This window comes from Lichenostomus cassidix, chromosome 7 (assembly GCF_008360975.1).
Source record: "Lichenostomus cassidix isolate B80296 chromosome 7, HeHo_3.0, whole genome shotgun sequence".
NCBI lineage: Eukaryota > Metazoa > Chordata > Aves > Passeriformes > Meliphagidae > Lichenostomus > Lichenostomus cassidix.
Window position 1 is genome coordinate 28,731,744 of NC_139488.1, and position 21,847 is coordinate 28,753,590.

At 40.8% G+C, this 21,847-nt stretch overlaps 1 protein-coding gene across 4 annotated transcripts in view; it reads right to left on the reverse strand.

Annotated features, from left to right (window-relative positions):
- Positions 1 to 21,205, reverse strand: part of ZNF148 (zinc finger protein 148) — a 41,410-nt gene extending 20,205 nt beyond the window's left edge. For 3 of the 4 annotated variants that reach the window (XM_085066997.1, XM_085066996.1, XM_085066994.1), the window contains exons 1-2: positions 21,104 to 21,205; positions 460 to 805 (exon numbers count right to left, since the gene is read on the reverse strand). In XM_085066997.1, coding sequence (XP_084923123.1) covers positions 460 to 789 — 330 coding nt within the window. In that variant the 5' untranslated portion in view covers positions 790 to 805; positions 21,104 to 21,205. Of the gene's footprint in view, positions 1 to 459; positions 806 to 20,390; positions 20,930 to 21,103 lie in introns of those variants that run through there. The other variant, XM_085066995.1, reaches the window with a different exon arrangement.
- Between the last annotated feature and the right edge of the window lie 642 nt (positions 21,206 to 21,847).

The window sequence follows — 21,847 nt, forward strand, 5'->3', positions numbered from 1 at the left end:
ATTGTGGAGGGGCATATTTATGGTCATGTATGAAGTGTCACAGTCCAACCTGCAGTGTGAATGCAATTGCTAAGCGTCCACATACCTTAAAAACATACACGATGCTTCCTATAGCAAAAGCAACTAAACAGTACTATGAACAGCATAAACAGTATGCACCTTCTAATAACGCTATTTATTCCAGTTTGTAGTTACCCTTAAACATTAAATATACTTAAAGGAGCACGTTTTAACGCTTTAGTTCTATGGTAACAGCCTGCTTATAAAATATTTATAAAACAGATACTTAAAGATTATACTTAATTGGCAAAATTTATCCACAGCCAGAGGCAAATGACATAAATATTTTGATAATCAAAATCCAAACAAGCAATTAATAGATTCTTGCCAGAGTAGGATTAGACTACCAGATCAAGCTTCCTAGTAATCTCTCCAATATTTCACAAAGAAATTGCTTACAGGGACATTAACAGCATACTGCAGCCCTTGAGGAAGTCTATCTTGCGCATCCATTTCATCATCATTTTTTACCGTCTCCTCATGGACCATGAGTTCATCATGTGAAATCATCTCTTGCTGTCGAAGTTCACTTTCCTGTAACACTTCATCTGTTGCAAGAATTTCTTGGTGCGGCATAGTCCGATCTTGAAGCACTGCCTCTTGCCGTTCTCTCGATACTCCAGACTGGTCAGATACTGCACCCATCCCTACCATAGCCCTGGATGACTGCATCTGGTCTATGCCACCACATTTAAGAAATAATCCTCCCAGCTTGTCTTCAATGTTCATTCTTAAGTGCAATTACCTACAAAGAAAGTTTTAATAGTAAACATCTACAATTGGTGTGCTTGCTTAAAAGTTTTCACTTAAAAACATTTTATAAGAAGTCAAGTCAGTACTCAACAAACACACATGCAGTCCTAAAATTGATACTGAATAAGAACAAAAATTTGGATATCTTGAAAGAACGTGAAACGATTCTCCTTTCAAGCACATCCGTGTGTACACAATTGAACACTTTCAAATAAAATGTTTCAAATCAAAGTGCTTCTGACTACTGGCAAAGTTCTGGTAATTAAATGATGGCTAATTTCTCCTTCTCATTCCTTAGAAAACTTTATGTTTTTTTCCTGTATGCCCTCTTTATTCTGTTCTCCTTTTCCATTTTGTCTTTTACAAACACCTCTTTCATATTGGTCCTGTTCTCCCTATTTCCTTCTCCTTTCAGTGCCCTTTCACTGCTGCTACCCCAGGGCATACTGTAGCTGGAACATCTTAATATCCACAAGTGAGAGAAAACTGGGCTGCATCCAAAGCAGCAGCTGAGGGAGGTGATTCTGTCCCTCCACTCCACTCTCTTGAGACCCCACCTGCAGTGTTACATCTAGCTCTGGGGCCTCAACATAAGAAGGATGTGGATATGTTGGAGCAAGTCCAGGGGAAGCAACAAAAATTATCAAAGGGCTGGAGCATCTCTGCTATGCCAACAGAACGAGAGAGAAAGAAGGCTCTGGGGAGACCTTATTGCAGCCTTTCATTACTTAAAAGGGGGCTTTTAAGATGGGGAAGAACTTTTTAGCAGAGCCTGTTGCAACAGGACAACAGGTACTGGTTTTGAACAGAGAGATGGTGGATTTAGACTAGATATAAGGAGGAATATTGTTGCAATGAGGGTGCTGAAACACCCATGCCCAGAGAGGTGGTAGATGCCCCATCCAGGAAAACATTCAAGATCAGGCTGGATAGGGCTGAGCAACCTGATCAGTGAAAATGTCCCTGCTCATTGTAGGAGGGTTGGACTGGATGGCCTTTAAAGGTCCCTTCCAACCCAAATTATTCTGTGACTCTATGAAAATGTAACTTTATAACTAAAGGTATATATCAAATAAAGACTACAGAGAGGTCAGAACTGTTCATAAAAGGCATTCACTCTCCCACCCACTAAGCAGGAGCACTAGTGAGGAAATATCAATTCCAATCATGAAAAGCAATGCAATTTGCAATATTCCAACAAGTATCATGACATTATTAATTGGTTTTTAACACAGAGCAGCAGGGTTTTGTGAAGCTGGAAGTGGCAGCATCTTCTCATTCTACTCATTAGTATTTATATATGCAAGACAGTTCTGTGATTCTTCTTCTCCTTGGCATACTGGATGCCCAGTCAGAGCAGTCTCCTTCACCCTATTCTCCAGCCCCATAATTCCTACCCATTCCTCAGTGCTCTGACCTGCTCTTTCAGACAGACACACCAATAGACAGACAGACAAAAAGACAGACAGGCATCCTTCCTCCATCCCTCTATGTTCCCACAGCAAGAGAGCAGAGGCAATACACACACAGGCTACAGCAGACACAGGGGTGGGAGCAGAGGCACAGTGGAGCTGGACAACACACAGCAGGCCCAGCCAAAGCACCAGACAGGTGCCTTGGGCAGCTTCAGGACAGCACAAACACCTTTGATTTTGATGCATTCAGAGTTAAGATACAGGTGCAATGTGTGGGTACATTGCTAGACATCAGCTTCAAATTCCATCCCCCAGGGAGTGCAGCATGGAGACAGGATCCATATCCATTCAAGTCTAAAGCCAGAGGCTATGCTGCTTTCCCTGCAGCTCACAATGACAATTTATAACCAAAGAAATCAGGTCTCTCTACAGGTCAGCTCTACAGAAATCAGGTCTCCCTGCCATCACCCTGCAGAACTGCACCACTACAGCCCCCTGCCAGTCTAACAGCCTGCCAACATGCAAAAACATTCTGTCAAACAAATGCACATCAACTGCATAAATTTTCATTTTCAGTTGATCCATTTGATCATTTTCTAAATAATTTTCTTCACCAGGAAAATATTTGAAAATTCTCAATGTATCTTAAACATTTGTGAAGCTTTCTTTATACCAAACTACACTGAGTTTACTAAACAAATAGTGATTTCTCTTTAGGTGAGATCCTAGATTACTTGATAGGTACGGAAGTCACCAGCTGAAAGAACTGAAAAATCTCACGAGGTTCTCCTACATTGTACTTTATTTCAAATATTACTATTGGATCTTGAGATTCTGAAAGTAAAGTTAATGCAATTTCAGAAAAAAAAAACCCAAAGAAAAAACAACTCACCACATACCTCAACAAATAAAGTAAAAGGCCCATTAACACCTCCCAAGGAAAACTCACTTATAACTCAAAAGTAAAAGAACATTTGTCCTTATCCTCTACCAGAAGAGGTTCTAAACTTCTGAATACATCATAGAAAGGCTGACAGCCAGGATGGTCTGACCTCTCTCAGTTTCAAATACTTAAGAGGCACACCAAAGGAAGAAGCTTTTCAGTCAAATACTTTTTTATTATTTTTAGTAAGCCTTGCCCTGCTGGAAGTCAGGAGGACAGAGTCACCAAGTTAAATGTCTTTATATACGACAGTGTCATCAATCTTTTTAACATTCTTCCTTCCTACATAAAAAGCCCATTTTAGGGACCAAAACCACCCATGACAGGAGAAGAACATGGAAAAATTCTGTTCAGCACATTTATGCTTGCAATTTATTCTTTCTTGTTCTCCTGCAATTTTAACAGAACAAAGTTTGAAATCATGCTTTTGATTTTCACAGTATCTGTCTTCAAATCTGGACAACAATTTCTTAATGCCTTGAGTGAGCTCAGGTAGTGCTTTGTGACAAGTTGACTCTCAAATTAATCCAGTTTAGAGTAAGAGAATGAGATGTCTTCAAGGGAAAATGCAGGTCTAGTATGCCACACAGCCACTTGCAGACATTATATAATCCATGAAGTATTTTTCAGATATAACTGGGAAACCATACTGATAGTTTCTCAGCAGTAACACAAACAAACAAACAAACAAACCCTGGCATAGTACAAAGGATGTGTTTTTCCCACCAATGCAGATCTCCCAGAGATCTTGCAACAACATCCTAAACGAAGAAAATGAGGATTAATTTATCATCTTTTTGGTATGGAATATCCTGTACCAAGTAAGAAAGGTGAAACGAAACTGAAATCCTTAAGAATCTGCCTCCCATGAAGCCATCAATTGGTAAGAGACGGTGCAAACGACCTAAGGCTGACACTAGTTCTTTTGGTAGAGCCTTCTAAATATCTAGCTTGAAAGAGACTTCAAAGAAAATAAAACAGATATATCTACTCATTTCAGCCTTTATCTGAAGTCAATCCATACGCAGGGTACATCTCACACAGACTGTCTTTCCCTATGCTTTTGTTCCACACTACAGACATACAACAGCACCAGGCCACTGCAGATTCTCCAAAGGAATGACGTGGACAGGTATGAGAATACAAGAACTTAAGATGCTGAAACACATTCAAGGGAGAACAAACAGCATCAAGTGTAAGAACATGGTGGCCCTAATCTGTCTGCTCAGGCCACTAGCAAGAACAGCACAGAAGGTTGTTCCACATGGAGGATACTGCCATATCACTCTCAAATTAGGTAGGAATTGTGGAAATCCTGGATGTAAAGCCACTTCCTGGCAGGAAGGTAGGCAGGCTAAGAAGCTGAGTGTTTAACAGCACAGAAGATCCTGCTACTCTCACCAACAGAGACAGGAAGACTCTTGACATGCTGAACCATGGGACAGCTGGTGAGATACAGTAGCTTCCCAGAGGACAGGCCAGCTGTGGCCTGGTATTCACTGGTCTTCCTGGCTCCCTCAGCTGCAAAGGATATGGAAACAGTTTCTTTTTCACCCTGACTAGCAGGTTTACCAGAGTCATGCAACTGGAAGCCCTCAAGTTGTCTTCCAGTCATGATGTTGAGTCATATCAGAAGTGGTGCAGTGAGTGCACTGCTTATTAAATCAGGCTTTCAAACATCTTGCTTTTCATAGAAAAATAATGAGGACTCAGAGTGTTAGGCTGCATATGAGAAGTGACGAAACAATGTAAGTTACATGACTCACAAGTGATGTTTTAAAACAAAGAAATAATGTTTTAAAACAAAGAACCACAAACAAAAACAGGCTATTAATCCAAGCAAGAAGCATCCCAAATGCAATTAATTCAGTAAAACACAGGTAATTTGTCAAGTGACACCTTTCGGCTCACATAAAAGGAATCCTATCATTTAAATTGAAGATGAGGAGAAGTGCTCCTGGAAGAATGACAGTGTGATAAAGAAATGTAAGTTAAAAGCATTCAAACAAGATACTTTACCAACCCTGCAAAGATTAAATATGCTTTTAAGTGCAAGATGCATTTGTGAAATAAAGATCAACTTACTTAGAGATTATCTCTAGGGAAGCTACAAAAATACAAACCACATACACACACACAAGCAAATTTCTTGGCATAACACATCATTAGTCCCATTGCAGAGATGTTTTTCATGGAATTTCAGAACTTCTATTAGGATTCACCAAGTAATCTCATGATTCTTCTTTGAGTATATAGTTCCTCTATAAACTGAGAGAAAAAGAGCTGTCAACAAAACCTTCAAACAATTCATTTTGCTTGGTAGAGTTCTCAAAGCCTTTACAGTAGGCAAAGCATCTCACAAGAGACATCTACAGGCATAGCTCCCCAGGCGAAGAAAGAGGGGAAGGACAGCCCAGACAAGGTCTCACAGGACCCTCCCAGCACCTTCTCTTTTCACAGGGTGCTCCACAGCTGCCTGCAGCACATCCCCACAGTGAACCACACTGCTTTGCTCAGAAACCACTGCTTCGCCAAAGCCTCCGGCTGTACTTCAGAACTATTCATTTCAGGAACCCTGACATCAGCTTTTCCAAAGACTCGTGCACTGAGCTGGAGAGCTGAGCAGCAAAGACAAGATTCCTAATTAAAGAAACAACTACTTGAATAAAAACATACTGCATGAAAAGCATGACAACATTTCAATTCAGAATCAAAAATTAAAATACCATCAAGAGAAAACCACTGATTGATTCAAAAAGTCTGCTGGGATGGTGGCTGCTATGAAGTAGATCTGAACAGAGTCCCCAAAGGAAAGCAGACAATCTCGTAAGACACAGGAGTACAACACATGGTCCAGCTCTTGTTCTCCACTTTGATTGATAAAAAGGGTTATTCTGTCTTATCCTTTCTTAAGCAAGCAGTAAGGCATTATTTAATTTAATGAGCAAGTACTCAGAGATACTAATTGGGTGTACTTTAAAAATAAAACCCATATGTGCAGAAACACAAATTCTGTAGGATTTAAAAGACTGTTTATGACAGATGAGAAAATATGTTTAAGGACTAACAGAAGAGACAAAAGATGAAAATCATCTGTAGTTTAGTATCTATTTGTAGAACAGAACTAGTTTAATGTTTTTTCTTTTTTTTTAAGATGAACTTTTTCTATTTGTAAACATTGTCCTGCAAAAGCCTTTGTTGTTTTAGAACTTATACTACTCCTTTTAAGTGTTAAAAAGCAGGATTTGCTACTTTCTAAATCCATATTCCACTCCACTCTCTCTCCTATATTATCTTCTCCCCACTTTTGCAAGACAAAAAGGAATGAAAGAAGGCTAAGGGAAACAGGAAAAGAAAGTTGTTAAAATATAACTATTCTTCTGTCTTAAACCTTTGCTCCTTCAGAAGGACTCTAGCAAAGTCTTGAGATAGAAATTTGACTTCCACTACAGCAATAAGCTCTCTTTGACCATGTTTTCTAAGATACACCAACCCAAACACAAGAGCCAGGATGCACAACAGCAATTCTAACTTGCCTTTAGCAACCTGATACTGTTCTGATGAAAACTACCTCCAAGATTCCCCTCACAAAAGCTGACACTGTGCTCAGCCCAAGGTATTAAATGGTTTCAGGGTAACCTTACACTGGAAGTAGCCTGATGACATTATTTCACCTCCACATTTTGGGAAGAGTGTTTTCACTGAAGTAAGACAAGGCAAAATTGCTAATGAGCAAATATCTGAAGCTACAGAACATGTACCTGAGCACATTCCTACCACATCCTTACTTCAAGAGCCTTTGGAAGAATGAGTGCATGCAGAACCCAAACCACAAAACGTATAAAGGTTATTAGTGAAAAATGCACATAGAATAAACTTTTCAAAAGGCAATCTGGGGAAACCCCTCAGCTTCTTAGGACTCAGCTCCATGGTCACGCTACAACTACCTATGCTAAACTGCAAACTTATATTAATATAGTGTATATAAATCTATAAAACTCCTTAAATGAACATTCTTGTTCTGTGACAGAATTTTTTCCTGTCCCTGTTTAGTGGAGTTCACTTTGGAAAGGTTTATTCTGAATTAAAAAGCCGATCACTTTATGATCAGAACATCTTACTGGCATGACTAGTAAAACCTTTCTAAATAGCCAAACTTCTATAAAATCAACTACAACTGATAGGCCATTCCAGTGGGACATTTGGTGTGTTTGTTGCCTCCTCTGGGTAGAGCACAGCATTGTGCAACTGAGAAGGGAGCTGAAACATTCCCACAGAAAAGCGGTGAGGTTTCATTTGACCACTGGGGTGGAGCAGGTGGAGGGTACAGGAGATGGGCAGTGAGAAAGCAGAAGCAGGGAACAGGACTGTTTCTTCCAGCAGTGGTCAGTGGTTGGATCAGATTAGAGTGTATTGTGACACTGCTCCACAAAGGCAATGTACACACAGATGAACACAGAGCTGCCACCCAGACGTACCCAAGGGCTATGCCAAATTCAGACCAGAGGGAAAATGGCTATCTACATTCTCAAATGCTTTCCTCCTAAAAGGAAGTATAAAAGTCACCAATAATTCTGCAATTCCTAATGCTAATAAAGAAAGAGATAGCAACATAGCATATTTAAGACTTAATAGCATATTTAAAACTACTAATGTTTAAGCATTCCATGAATTAAACCACCATCAATGAAACCACCATCTTCTTCCAAAAGAAAGAAAAAAATTAGAACAGGTTCCTAACATCCACTTTAAATCTGTAGCAAACCATGAAAAATGCTGATTATTCTCATCACATCAGAAAATGTATTTAGCTGCACTATTAAAATATGGATATAGTCCAATATAAAAGGAAACATAGCTAGCTTTCACAATATCAAAGGTTCAATTTTTACCATACTGCAGAAGCCTAGAAAGCAAAGAATAATACCCTACTTAATGGTTCTAAATAAAGAACATTAAATAAAATTCTCTCTTCTCCCTACTAGAAAAATAACATTCAGCTAAAAGAATGAATTTTAAATTAACACACGAGTATTTTTAAGAATCAATTAGAATGTGTTGACTTGCAGAAAGAAAGCAATCAAACATAAATCATCATGAAAAGGTTCACAGATCATAAAATCAACACATGCTAAAAGGTAACATATGATACACTCTTATGACTTGTTGCACAGTTATTTCTGAGTGCTCCATGTTGCTGAACACATGCCAGCACAGGGCCTGATCCCACCAAGATTTACACTCATACTGAGCTGTGAATAGTCCTATTACAATCAACAGGATTACTCACAGAAAATCTCCTTATCATGCATAAAATTATCCATGCGTGAAAATCTATGTCACCTTTCTTATCCTGAAATCTGTATTCCATCATCACCAGCATAACCATAATTTAGTATCAAATGTGCATACGGGAAAGCTTTTGACACAGTGTTTTAAAAAGCCACAGCTCCATGTCAAAATCCACAGGGATGTCACCAGTGTCACAAACATACTTTAAATAGTTCAAAAGTCACAGGCAATGCTACTTTTTATCTGGAAAAAATAAGTCACTGGTTTTGAGGAACTGAGTTATAAACTACTAAGAAATAGTGATATTTTCAGAATTTATCTGGAAATTTCTACCACTGGGTAGTTAACCTCAAAAGAACAATGCAGAATTTCTGTCTTTGCACCATGAAATTTGGACACTCAAAAGTGCTCACTCTGGTGACTTCTGATGACATTTATATTCAGGAAAACAAGCACTACACACAACTAATGCTACCCAGCATCTTTCTAGGTGGTATTTTATAACTTCTGTCCAACTGGTGAAAATTTTGTGAAATTTCAACTATCTCATGCATGCCTCAAGCTGAAACTTTATAAAAATACTTAAGATAGTGTATGACATGGTTTTTCATTCGATTTTGACAACAGTTCTATTACAAAGCTGAGCCAATCTAACAGCTAAAGGTGATTGAAAGGGGCAATCCTGATCCCTCCTCCTAACTCTGAGAGTCCACCCAATCTTTGGTGCCTTGTCTGATGCTCAGATTTTTAAAAAAAGGATTTTTTACACAAGCTCTTAAAACTCCTTGGGCCTCACAACTTCTTTGCCATCTACAAGTATCTGTGAAGCAGCTCTTCCCATCACAAGCACTATGCTAGTGCTGCTTTACAGAAGATGACAACCTGCTGCTGCTCTCAAATTGGCCCAAGTGGCAAAGGTCTCTATATGTGTGTGCATATATTTCTTTTCCTTGGTGAAGAAGCCTCAGCAAGGCTGAGTGTAAGATCCTGCAAGTGAGACAGGGCAATCCCAAGCACAAATACTGGTACTCTACTTTTCTAAAATTCAAATATCATAAATGTATGTGCATGTGTGTATATATATATGTGTGTGTGTGTGTGCTTTTCTACAGCACACTGGATGCAATGCTCCATAAAAATATGTGAAACTAGTCAGACAGATTATAATATCCTTGCTCTGTTTGTTTCAAGTGCCAAAACATGCATGAGTCACAGAGTGCATGAAAAGAAAGCCATGACCAAACACTACCTTGTAAAATAGGATCAAGCCTTTCCTACCAAAATTTTTAAAAAACAGGTGATCAATAATTATATTTGGCACATTTTCTGGCTGCTTATTCTGACACATTTGGGCCAGATTTACCCAAAATGCTGAGTACTCAAGGCTGCAATTACATCACTTAGAGCAATACTTTAAAAATACAAAGATGAATGCAATGCTGTTATTCTAAATTTAAAAAATGCTCTTAAAGAGCTCAATGGACATCCACACCAAACGCAAATTTTCATCTTGCTCACAGGCACCAATTCTCCAGCCATAAAGTAAGAAATATCCATTTCCTGTCCCTGAGGCATAGTAAAATACTTGTAATAACAAGCAATGTTCAATATAGGTCACAAGGGTGAACTAATCAGTTTATGGTGCTCCTGCTCCTGCAGCCAGCAGAGCCCCTGAGGGGAGAAGGCAGCATACCTCAGATGGAAAGGTAAGCCTGCACCAGTGACTGAGAGAGCTGCTGTGAGAAGCTGGGTGAGAGGGGTCTGGCCTCTCCCAGGACCTAATCACTGAGCAGAAATCCCAGCCAACCAGTAGGCTTCCAACCAACAAGGAGCATCCCTTTTGGTGCAGAATCAGTAGAGAAACAGGGCACACCAATGTGGGACTGCCATCAAGAGAAGGTAAGCACGACAGTAAGACCCTGAAAAGAGAAGCATTATTTACCACCGTGATATAACAGGACAGTGAGAGATCTGGCTTCTTTTTGCAGCTCTGCCACTGCTTTTGGGGCAAATCTGTTATCTTGGCAAATCATTCCCTGTCCTGTCTTTCCACTTCTTGTCTGTAAATCAGATGCAATGACCCACCCAGGATTCAGGCGTGAAGTGAGCAGTAGACACTATCTATGAGGGCCTCACAAGCCTACTGATAACCACTACAGAAATTTCACAAAGAAATATACTCCTTCTGCCTTCAGAGCAGGATTAAGCAGAGCACAGCAAGAGAACACACATTATGCAACAAGAAGAAAGCAAAGTACAGAGCTGCTGCTTATTCAATTCATGTACATTCAAAAAGGTAGGGGCTTTGGGGTATGCTCATGTATCATGAAATACTATGGTATAATATTAAGGCACAGTATATTAATAATACAATGAGGATGGTAAAATTAAGTGGATTATCACAACATGGCACAGGTAAAACTCAATGCTGCAATTTTAAGGCTTGCATGCTTGACTTACACTTAAAATTGCTCTTTTAAAAGCAAGCTTGTCTTGTAATATCTTTACTTCAGCTACATTATTTTCTAAAAGGCCATCTACATGTACTAAAGAGAAACAGTAACTACAGAAAAATTCAAGACAATTACTTAGTACATCCACATAAATTAAAAAACATTGGACAATAAGCTAACAGAAGTATAACCAAGAAGGATTTGCTAAAAAAACCTGGAAGTTAGCTGCAAAAGCCATCTTAGAGATTCTGGAAGACACTCCTCATTTACATACATGACAGCAAAAGGAAAACTTACAGAAAAAAACCAACACTATTCTAAATCATAGGTGAGAAGGCCATGAATAACAACAATACTGATCTTACAGAGCACAGGTGTTATTTCTAAATCTTACTTCAGCATTTGAAAACGTTATTTCAACATGGGCTCTTGGGTTGTGAAAGCAATGCAAGTATTTTAGAATAGAGGAACCATTCTCCCAAATTCCAATTTCAGCTTTAGCACATCAAACACAGTGTAGGCATTTTTTCCCTAACTTCATTGCAGCAAACTTATTCAAGGTAAGACTACATTCTGTGTAACATCTCAAAACAAATTCTACAAAATATGGTTGGCTCCCTGTAGATTAACTTTCCACCTGGCAAGGAACATTTTCTCATCTCATCCTTTTGCAGAGGAGGCGATGTCATACCTCAGCATAACTTAATTTTTAATGGATATTTACTTCACTTCAGATGTGTTTCAAATATACCCTTCATCTACACATGGAACAGCAATCTCAAATAATCCAGTTAATCCGAAACATGATAGAATGAATACCTCTTTAGTAAAAGACTAGTAAAATACATTTTCTGTCCTGTTTTTCAAATACCACAGTGCTACCTTCAGTAGCCACCTTTCCGACCCACCTAAAAAAGTTGAGGCCAAAAGTCTGGGCCAGAAGATCTGAAAGAGCCCTTCCTAAAGCTCAAAGACATAGATCTCTACTCACTGTTCCTCTCCTCAAGCCCTACAGAAAAAATAAAGGCCTTTCAGAGACCTACTTATCCCAAAAAAGTAATGCACTTGGCAACTAAAAATTACAGAACTAAAAATTAAAATCTACTTCAAGCACATAAATATCTACCTCACTTATGCTAACATAAACACTAGGCAACGTATGTGTAACATAGTCAATGGAAAAAAATCAGTCCATATAATAATGTCCTGAGGAAAGAAAAAGAGTCACAGCTGGCAGTTACTTTTCAAAATGCACAAGATATTTCCAAAAGGTGTTTGGACCCTTCCAAGATGGCAGCTGTATAGGAATATAAAAGCAGTGAAATGACAAAGATTTAGATATCATTAAAAGGAGCATCTCGACCTGTATACCCTGGTGGTAGCCCTTTCTTTCCTTTAATGCATAATAAAAAACAAGGAGCAGAGGATGTTGTGATGCTACATTAGGGAGAGCACTGACCAACAGTGAACCAGAAAATCTATCACTGTTCTTCGAATATTCAAGCAGTCACAAACTGGGCTCCAAGGAGCAATTTTCACCAGTGGCATCAGGGATTGTTGTGGCCTAACCAGCACTCTGTTGTAACAACATCAGAACAGTATCAAGCACCTTCATCAAGAATAAACAGAGGAGTCAGCACATAAGCTGACATGTGTTTAAAGTATTTAAAGGTAGTATGAAATCAGCCAGAGGGGGAAGGAGTAGAAATAAACTTTAAAATCATGGAAGAGAGCAACTAGATCACTTTCTCAAAATCCCTCTTGGAACAGAAGCATGTTAGAGACATGCAAATCTCCAAGACAACAAAAAAGTTCTTTTTAAGAGTAGACTTATCTCCACTGAGGACTTTTTTTTCCATGTTGTCGCAACAAATGCACCACCTCCCTACTGCTAACCAACACTTGTGGTCAGATTAAATCAACTAAGAACTATTGCTATCCCACTTACATAAAATTCCAGAATTGTAAATCAGCCTTTTTTAATCTGGATGATCCTCACTTCAAAAGAAAAAAAAAAAAAAGGCAAATCAAGTACTAAATCCAGTATGCTTCTGCAGCATATCCTCTTCAAAAGACTATCCACAACCTCAGCAAGAACTTCCAGGTAACTCTTTCCCTTGATACTTCACAAATGGTATGAACAAGGAATCCTGCTGACTTCTACCACATACCCCAAGGTGATTTTTCCTCATTACAGTTTTAAATTTCTCAAACAGTTTTCAGGCACTTGAGCCCAATTTCAGATTGAGGCAAGCCAAAACATGAGATGTCTAGAAACTATTTTATAAGAGCAATAATAACACAGATATTCTGGCCCATTAACTAACACTGTAAATAATCCAAAAAATAAAACTCAGACTTCTTAGGATTGTGCCCTTTTGAATAAAAATTGGAAATTGGATTCCACCTCAATGACTTTGGTGCCCTGCAGCTAATTCTCACTAATTGAGTCCGAGAATACACTAAAACAGGAATTCAGAATGATCAAAAGATATGATATGTGTTTGTAACAACTTCTGTAATTATTATGAACAAAAATCTTGAAGGTTCTTGATGCCATTAGCTCACAGACCAATTATTAAGGGCTACCATTCCAAACAGGTCTGAAATTTCTGAGAATCCATAGTCAAATAATTTCATGATGAAGCCAATCTTAGTAAAATACATTCGATACAACCCATATTACTAAGCAAGCAGGAAACCAATATGTAAAGTCAGAAAATATTCTGTCAGGATTCTGATGAAAGAAAAAATCAGCATGTTCTGTCACTATAAACTGCTTTCCAGATACTGTTTCCTCATCCAAACGTGTTAAGAGTCTCAAGTCCTGAAGCCCTGAACACACTGATGCAGCTGCACCCACTCAGGTTCCCCCAATGCACAAGTGTGTCCCATAGGTAACAGGGCAATAATTTATAACAGAATCCTAGAATGAGTTAGGTTGGAAGAGACCTTAAAGACCACCCAGTTCTAATCCCCCTGCCATGGGCAGGGAGGGACACCTTCCACTAGAGCAGGTTGCTCAGGACCCATGCAGCCTGGCCTTGAACACTGCCAGGGATGGAGCATCCACAGCTTCTCTGGGCAACCTCTTCCAGTGTCTCACCATCCTCACAGTCAAGAATTTCTTCCTAACATCTACCTGTTTCAGTTCATTCAGCCTTTTCCTATCACTACCTGCCCAGGTAGCCAAGATAGAAGCACCAGAGCCAAGACTTCTCTGCTGAACTTTTGTCTAACCAAAGGTGGGAAAATAAGAGTTGTCCAGTGTTGCAGCAAGTTTTAGGCACATAAGATGTAACTGCAACAGATTCCATTTTTTCTGCATAGGCAGCCACTCTCATCACCACCAGGACTGCAGAAAGCCCCCTGCCTGTCCTGTGACCTATAAGGAATGTAATCCAGGGATGACACAAAGGCACACTGCACAGTAAACTGCAAGGTCATGCCCAGAATTGAGAGATTAGGTTTTCTGCCAGTTTGTCCTTTCACATTGCTGTTCCTTGAAAAGTGACAGTAAACTCACACTTGAAGCTGCATTACATTTGATCCAATATAGTGTATGTAACACTGAGTACAGATTCCTAACAGGCACCAGCTGAACACGCCTGGTTTGCATGATCTACTTTTAACTGTCAGATTCAGACAACAAGCCCACTGGTTTTGTCTACAAATTGCCACCTACTCCACATATTCCAGCAAAATACTGTGACAACTGGATGATCATGCTCTGCATGCTCCTCTTCTATAAACTCTGTTTTATTCCCCCTCTCAGTAACTTTATTTCATCATTGGTGATCATAAAAATACACATTTCAAATACATAAAAATTCTTTTCTACAAGTCATTTAAAGACAACTTCTCATCTCTACCAGGAAAAAACAACATTAAAGCCAAGTAGCTCTCCCTTACTTCCTTATACCCCATAACAATACAAGCTTTCCTGCTTCTCTGAACACAATCACGTAACTTTAACATCTTTTTGCTGACTCAGACAAAAATCCATCACAAAATATAACTGCCAGGTTCACCAGTGACAGAGGAAGCTCCTGAGAACTACAGCCTAATAAAGCTTTCCTCCTTGAGGGATGACAGCAGTCTCTCCCATATGAAAGATTCATTTTTATTTGGTATTGTTAAAGCAATATTCACACAGGGCACCTTCACACCAGATTTTACTTTCAACAAAACCAGTTATAAGGTCAAAACATAGGCTGAAAAACCAATGTTTCATGGGCATGTCTGGGAAATCTGCAAATGATTGTGGTAAAATAACTGTATCACATGTTGGTACCTCAAGGACTGACCCTCTGCAGTTAATCTACAGTGGTCAATACAAAAATTTTCTTCAAAGTAAGCAGCATAAGATTACTCTAACAAAAAGGGAGTTGGTTGAGTTTACCAGTTTATCATGAAGATAGAACTTCTTTGTTAAAAGAAACTTTACAGACACAAAAGACAACATTTCTTAAATTTATGTATATAGTTACTGTTGTATCAAGAACTGCTCAGTGCTATAAATGACCCAACTTAAAAGCCTGACAATTGTCATCCATCTCACATGTATTTTGTTTGATAGAGACTGACACGTAACAGTGACCTAAGTTAGAAACCACTGTGTGTATGTGGTCAAAACCAGAGGAGAATGATGCCTCAGGAGATAATGATTTCCTTCAGAGCACTCCTATTTGAGACACTCTGAAATCATCCACTGAATCTGGAAATTGTGACTGTTATAATGCTTACATACTAAAAAAAAATCATGCATAGATCCTGTGGAATGTATTTATTTCTTGGCTTACATACTTATTTTGCTCCCTCTTCCCTCCCTTTACAAAACTGAAGAATGTCTGCAGTGCAAGATCACTTGTTGAAAGCAAGACTAAATAATTTTCAGTACCCAAGGAAGCCTGCAGAAACCCAGTGTATTTAGAAGCTGCTTCCTTGCTTTGCCCCTTCCCAGTGACATCCCAGGCACTAAAATGCATAATAAACCGCTATTGTTTGGCAAAATAAACTTCACTCTATGATGAACATCTCCCATCCTCCAGGACTAGAGCCTTAGGCCAGACAGCATCATAAATACATCCTCCAAGTGTCTTGCATATACATCCACATGCACACATACTTTTTAGGAGCATTATCACCATTCCCTTGATTCAAATACAATCCTAGCAAAAGAAAAAGAGAAATCTGACAATTTTTCAGGGCAATCACACTGCAGTTAATATTCACAGAATGTAAGAAGTTGGATTTTCCCTTTTCTTGATATGACCATGTCACATCTGCACAGCATTAGTATTTGTCACTTCACCTCTTGCACTAAGGTAACATGACCTGGTCATGATGTTACTGGCATTGTAAACCTCTCTAATGATGTCTTTTATATCCATGGTGGGGTGCATAAGTAGCAAAAGTTAATAGAGACTTTATGGGAAATTGCTACAAAAACACATTCAAGACAGTTGTACAAACTTTTATGAATGGGCATCTTTTAACCTTGTAGATGTAGCTACCATTTGAAACTGTTTTAGAGCTTTATCAGTCACATAGCTGAGCTCACATGGATATCACAACAGCTTTACACATGAGTAATATCACATGTTATATCAAGAAACTGTTTTATGGACATTTTACAGGCACCTTGATTTTTGGTTTTGGTTTTTATGTTGGATTTTTTGGGTTTTTTCCAGTGCAAGAGATCTAGACAGTTTATATTTGATAAGCTGTTCATAAATTATACCCTACTGCTGTTTGCAGGTTGGAACTTCTTCCCACACAGATTTCATTTTATCATCAGACTGTTTAATTCTGCGCTTATAAAAATGTCATCCTAGTCATAAGGGAAGAATTAGACAGCACTGTCTTAAGATTTTCTGCACATACCATGACAAGATGCAGATACTGTGATACTAATATGCCAGTAGAGTATATCAGTTCCAGGATCAGGCCAACACACATGCTGTTATTGAGCTATGGCTTGCTGTTTTCAAAAGTGGAATGAAATCATAAAGTAATATAAGTTAGTAATACATTAACTACATTACAGTATTCACACTGCTACCTCTTGATATCATAGCCTGGAATACATTAACACACTGATAATATCCTAAGAGTACATTAAAAATTATTTTGGAGCAAAAGCAGTACCAGTTTCTCTATTATCTCCCAAAATAAAATTCTGGCAGTGTGAAAGAAGTTATCAGGAGATTCTAACCCTTCTGCATGTTGTGGATTCCACAGTCTTTCTATAAGACAGTGAATTTCCCCTTAGGACACACTTATAATCAAGTTTTGTGAGATTACAGATTTTTCCAGGTATTTTATCCAACATGCTGAATGATATATGAGAAGTATCTCTATATGGAGTCAGGGGAAGATAATTTAATCACATGTAATATTTGAATACTCACATATGTTATTGTATTTTAATTTGTACAATAATTTGTAAGTTAAATAGTTTAAAATTTTATCACTTGTGTAGTTTATGGAATTACTGCTGATGCATAAAACATTCTGTTCTATGTAGATAAAAAAATGTATATTTGAAATGTATATAGAGTACTAGCTAATGAGCTAAACAGATGGGGTTGTGTATTTAACTTCACTGGAAAGTACTGAAATAAAGTAACTAACAGCATTTGTGTAAATGAAAATAAATCTCATTAAAATCTGAATGGATTTTCCTTTGTTAGACAGAAATTTGTGCTTGGCATCTAACTATATATTATAGCCAATGGCTATGTTTTGCTGACATGTCCTGTCAATAGCTATGTCTTAGCTGTTAAAAAATAGTAAGTTTGCACATTTAACTCAATACTAGTTCAAGGGTTTCTGCACAGATACTGATTTACAGATGTAAATAAAGAAAAGAAAAAAAATTCATGAATCTCAGTACACCAAGAAACATAATTTTCCCAAAAGTATTTCTGTCAAAGAATCCTAAACAAATTAAAGCAGAACTTAATCACAGTACTGATCCTTCACATAAGCCCTGCAACCTGATAGAAGCAGGCACCCATGTCTGGTTACATCCATGGAGCCTTTGTGGCACCACTTTTGTCTTTAAACACTCAGTTATGCAGATCAGACTGCAAGCTGAAGGCTTGAATCTATTTAATCATAAATTATGCTGGTTTGAAAGGCAGCTATCATTAAAACGCCAGGCAAAGGCACAGGAAGTACTTATTTTAAATAAAACCTACCTATTTCTCTGTTCAATCCATTTAAGAGCCTTCAGAGTAAAAAATATTTCCACTGGCATTTACTTTTAAATGCTTGTCCCATACATTTAATACACAAGACATGTTAAGTTTGGACAAGAAAACTGGATTCTTTGGTTTCATGTTTAGGGTAACAGCAGTATCTCCATTTACCAAATGTTACCCTAGCGTTACTATTTCTTATTTAACTTCTGTTATTTCACAGAGAAAAATGTATTTTATATTAGAGCCAAAATTAAATCAAACTTAATCCCAAATTATGCTAAAGACTTAAAGGGGTTTTGATAGATTAAGGCCCACTCTATCAAGCTGCTCCATACAGACAGGTCTCCATTTGTAAGAGCCCACACAGCAATCCTCGCTGGAGGAAGACACTACAGAGATTCCAGTCACAAAAAAATCATAAATGACTTGCAGCAGATACAAAAAACAAACCCACCATGCTTTTCCCTAAAATACTAGAATACAACAAACACTTCCTCCCCATTAGTACATTTTTAAATGTTTAAGCTAAAGCCATGCACTAACAACCAATGAGCTCCGCTATTTGCAAATTTACATTACTGAACCTGTGGTGCAAAGAACTTATCTAGAAGTGAGCTAAACTGTTTAAGATGAACCATCACCACATTTCACCAGAGTAATATATTATGAGCATTCTCATAGTTCAGCTCTTAACATTACTGGTACACAGAAATTCTCAGATGGAAGTATGAGCTTCCAGCCTCAATGGTTTTACACCAACTGTCTTTAGAACATCCACATGCTCCACAGCACTTTAAATCCTCATACACATAAACTTGTATGCATTGAACTCAGAGGGAAAAGCACCTTTTGAAAAATTACATAACAACATTCCCAAAGTATGTGTTCCTTCAGGTGAACAATTTAGCCTGCAATATAACTTTTCACATTCTGAATGATTTTTCCCCCATTTTTTAATCATTGTGGTTCTTCATGTAGCTACTTACCTACTCAAAGTTTGAGTTCATAATCCATTATATTATGGATTTTTCCATAAACAGAGTATGTTTGCAATACAGTAGACATAAAACACACATGGACAAGACAGACAACAACGGAAGCACAGATTACATACACATCTGCTCTCTCAGGTCTCACCCTGAGGAGCGAAGACAGAAGCACACGTGCACACAGCAGCCTAAATGCAAGAGATCACCCTCATCTTTTTTAGCTTTCTTCAATTATATGAGCTCACTGACTAAGTACAGGTACACTTGGGAAGCGGAGCACGCAGACAGCCAGAAACAATTACAATGAAAACACTTTTGGAAACTGATCACACATGCATTCAGTTACATATTCACGATGAAAAGCCATGACAACAGTTTTCAGGAAACTGCAATTGAAAATGAATTTTGTTTTCCTAAATTACTGGAACAAGAGCAGGGTTTGCTGGCCTCTCCCATGAATGTGTGTGTACCCTGTACCAAGAGGCTGCAGATCCCACGAGATCCACAGGAAAGCAGGCCTCACATGCTCCAGAGCTTCCGGCACAGCCAAAACTCCTGCAGATGACAGCTGTCACTGGACAATGCACAAACTTAAGCACTGGAAGCGAACAACTAACATTGCCTGAAGGTATGCAAACTTTTCACACAGCAGGATAGATTTTAAGTCTCCATCAGACCGTTGGTTTATCTGGACTGATTCTGAGAACAGCATTAGAGCACCTGCAAAAATTGATGCAGGGTAGCACTGTTTTTCTATTTCTTCCCTTCACAAGGCATATTCACCAAACTCATGGAGTACCACTTACAGCAATGAAATTGGACATGGGTGCTCCAAAATGCTGAAGCCTGATGGGCCCAGGTATATATTCCTAGGAAGCTTGTACAGTACTACTGAAATTGATGCATAAATACAGAAATAAACAAAGCAACTGAGATCCTATTCAAAAGAAAAAACACAGTCTTCTTCTGTCATTTGTTCTGTGCCAACGGCAAAGATGCTGCTCATCAGCATCTCTCCCATCTACAACTTCTTGGACCAGAATGTCACGTGTATGCAGACAGAGATAGGTCATGCTCCAGGCAGACTTTCAAAGCAAGACTAAAGTTGTGATCACTGATTTCCACATATCTACCTTTTCTTCATCGTTGTGCAAAATGCCTCACAGCTGCCCTGAACAGTTTACAAAAACAAAGTCATCAGAGAGATGATTTATATTTGCAACATAAATGTCTTCCCTTTCCATGAGCCAGCTTAATGCAGACGTTGCTGCACTCACCCCAGCTGAGGTCTGGCAGGAATCGGGGGAGGAAAGATGTTGATGAGTGAAAGTGTTTGAAGCCCAACTAATTTCTCTTCAACTCCTACTGGTCCCCCCTGCTCTCCCAAGCCACTTCCAGCCTGGCACTTGTTAGCAGCTCCCGACGCTGGGGAAAAGAGGTGCCTTGCAAAAGCTTCCTCCGAGCAGCTGAGAGGAGACTCTGAGAAGGTTATGCAGAAACAAAACCAAACGAATTGACTGTTCGCAGGTCAGCACGCTTCACCTATCTTACACCGGGAACAATGGAGAGGCGGGCAGCAGGAGGATACGGCCCGGGAGGACGGGGCCGGGGGGACGCGCTGTCCGTCCGTCCGTCCGTCCGTCAGCTCTTTGTCCGTCTGTCAGGCAGCCCCGCTGGCCCCATCCCCGCCGCCCCGGCGCGGCCTGCACGGCCCCGCGGCTCCGGGCCGGGGGAGCGGACAGAGCGGGAGCAGAGGGAGCAGCGGGAGGCTCGGGAGCAGCGGGCGGAGGGCGCCCGCCGCCTCCTCATCCCGCTCCCCGCCGGCCTCTCCGCGCCGGGGCCAAGCGCGGCCCATGCGGGACGCGCCGCGCCGCGGCCCCCCCTTCCCTTCCCTCCCTTCCTTCCCTTCCCTGCCCTCCTCCTCCTCCCTCCTTCCCTCCGCGCACCGAACGGCCCCGACCGGCCCCGGCTCGCTCCCGCCGGCACTTACCGGCCGCAGAGCTGCGAGGAGAAGGCGGCCGGGCCGAGCCGGGCCGGGGCGCGGCGGCGGCGGCGGCTCAGAGCGGCCGTGCCGCGGCCCCGGGCATGGCGGGGGCGGCGGGGCGCGGGCAGGGAGGGCCGGCGGGGCGGCGGCGGCGGCGGGGGGAGCCCGGGGGAAGCGGCGGCGGCGGCTGCGGCTCCTTCCTGCTGCTCCGCCGAGCGTCCGCGGGCGGTGACAGCGACACCCGGCCAGAGCGCCGCGCGCGCGCTGCACCACGGGAAACGCGCCGGAGGACCGGCGGGACGGGAGGAGGAGGATGGCGATGACGGCGATGGGGAAGCGAGACGGGAGCCGGGAGCCCCGCCGGGGCTGCGGCTGCTGCCGGGGCGGGCGGTGCCGGGTTACGCGCGGGTCAGGAGGCCGTGGGAGCGCTGCCCGCGCCGGCCCCGAGCGGAGGCGGGGCGGGAGAGACCCTCCGGGCACGGGCATCGGCCTCGGCGGGGCTGGCCCCTGTGCCCCGGCGCCGTGCCGGCGGATTAACGGCCAGCAGGGCCTCCCGGAGGAGAGAAGGCCGGAGCGGGCGCGGTGGGTGTCACGGAGGAGGCTGAAGTATCACAGAATTGTTGGGGCTGGGAGGGATCTCTGGAGATCGTCCCGTCCCGCCCCCCTGCCCGGAGGGTCACCTGCAGCAGGTGACACAGGGACGCGTCCAGGTGGCTTTGGAATGTTTCCAAAGAGGGAGATTCCACGGCC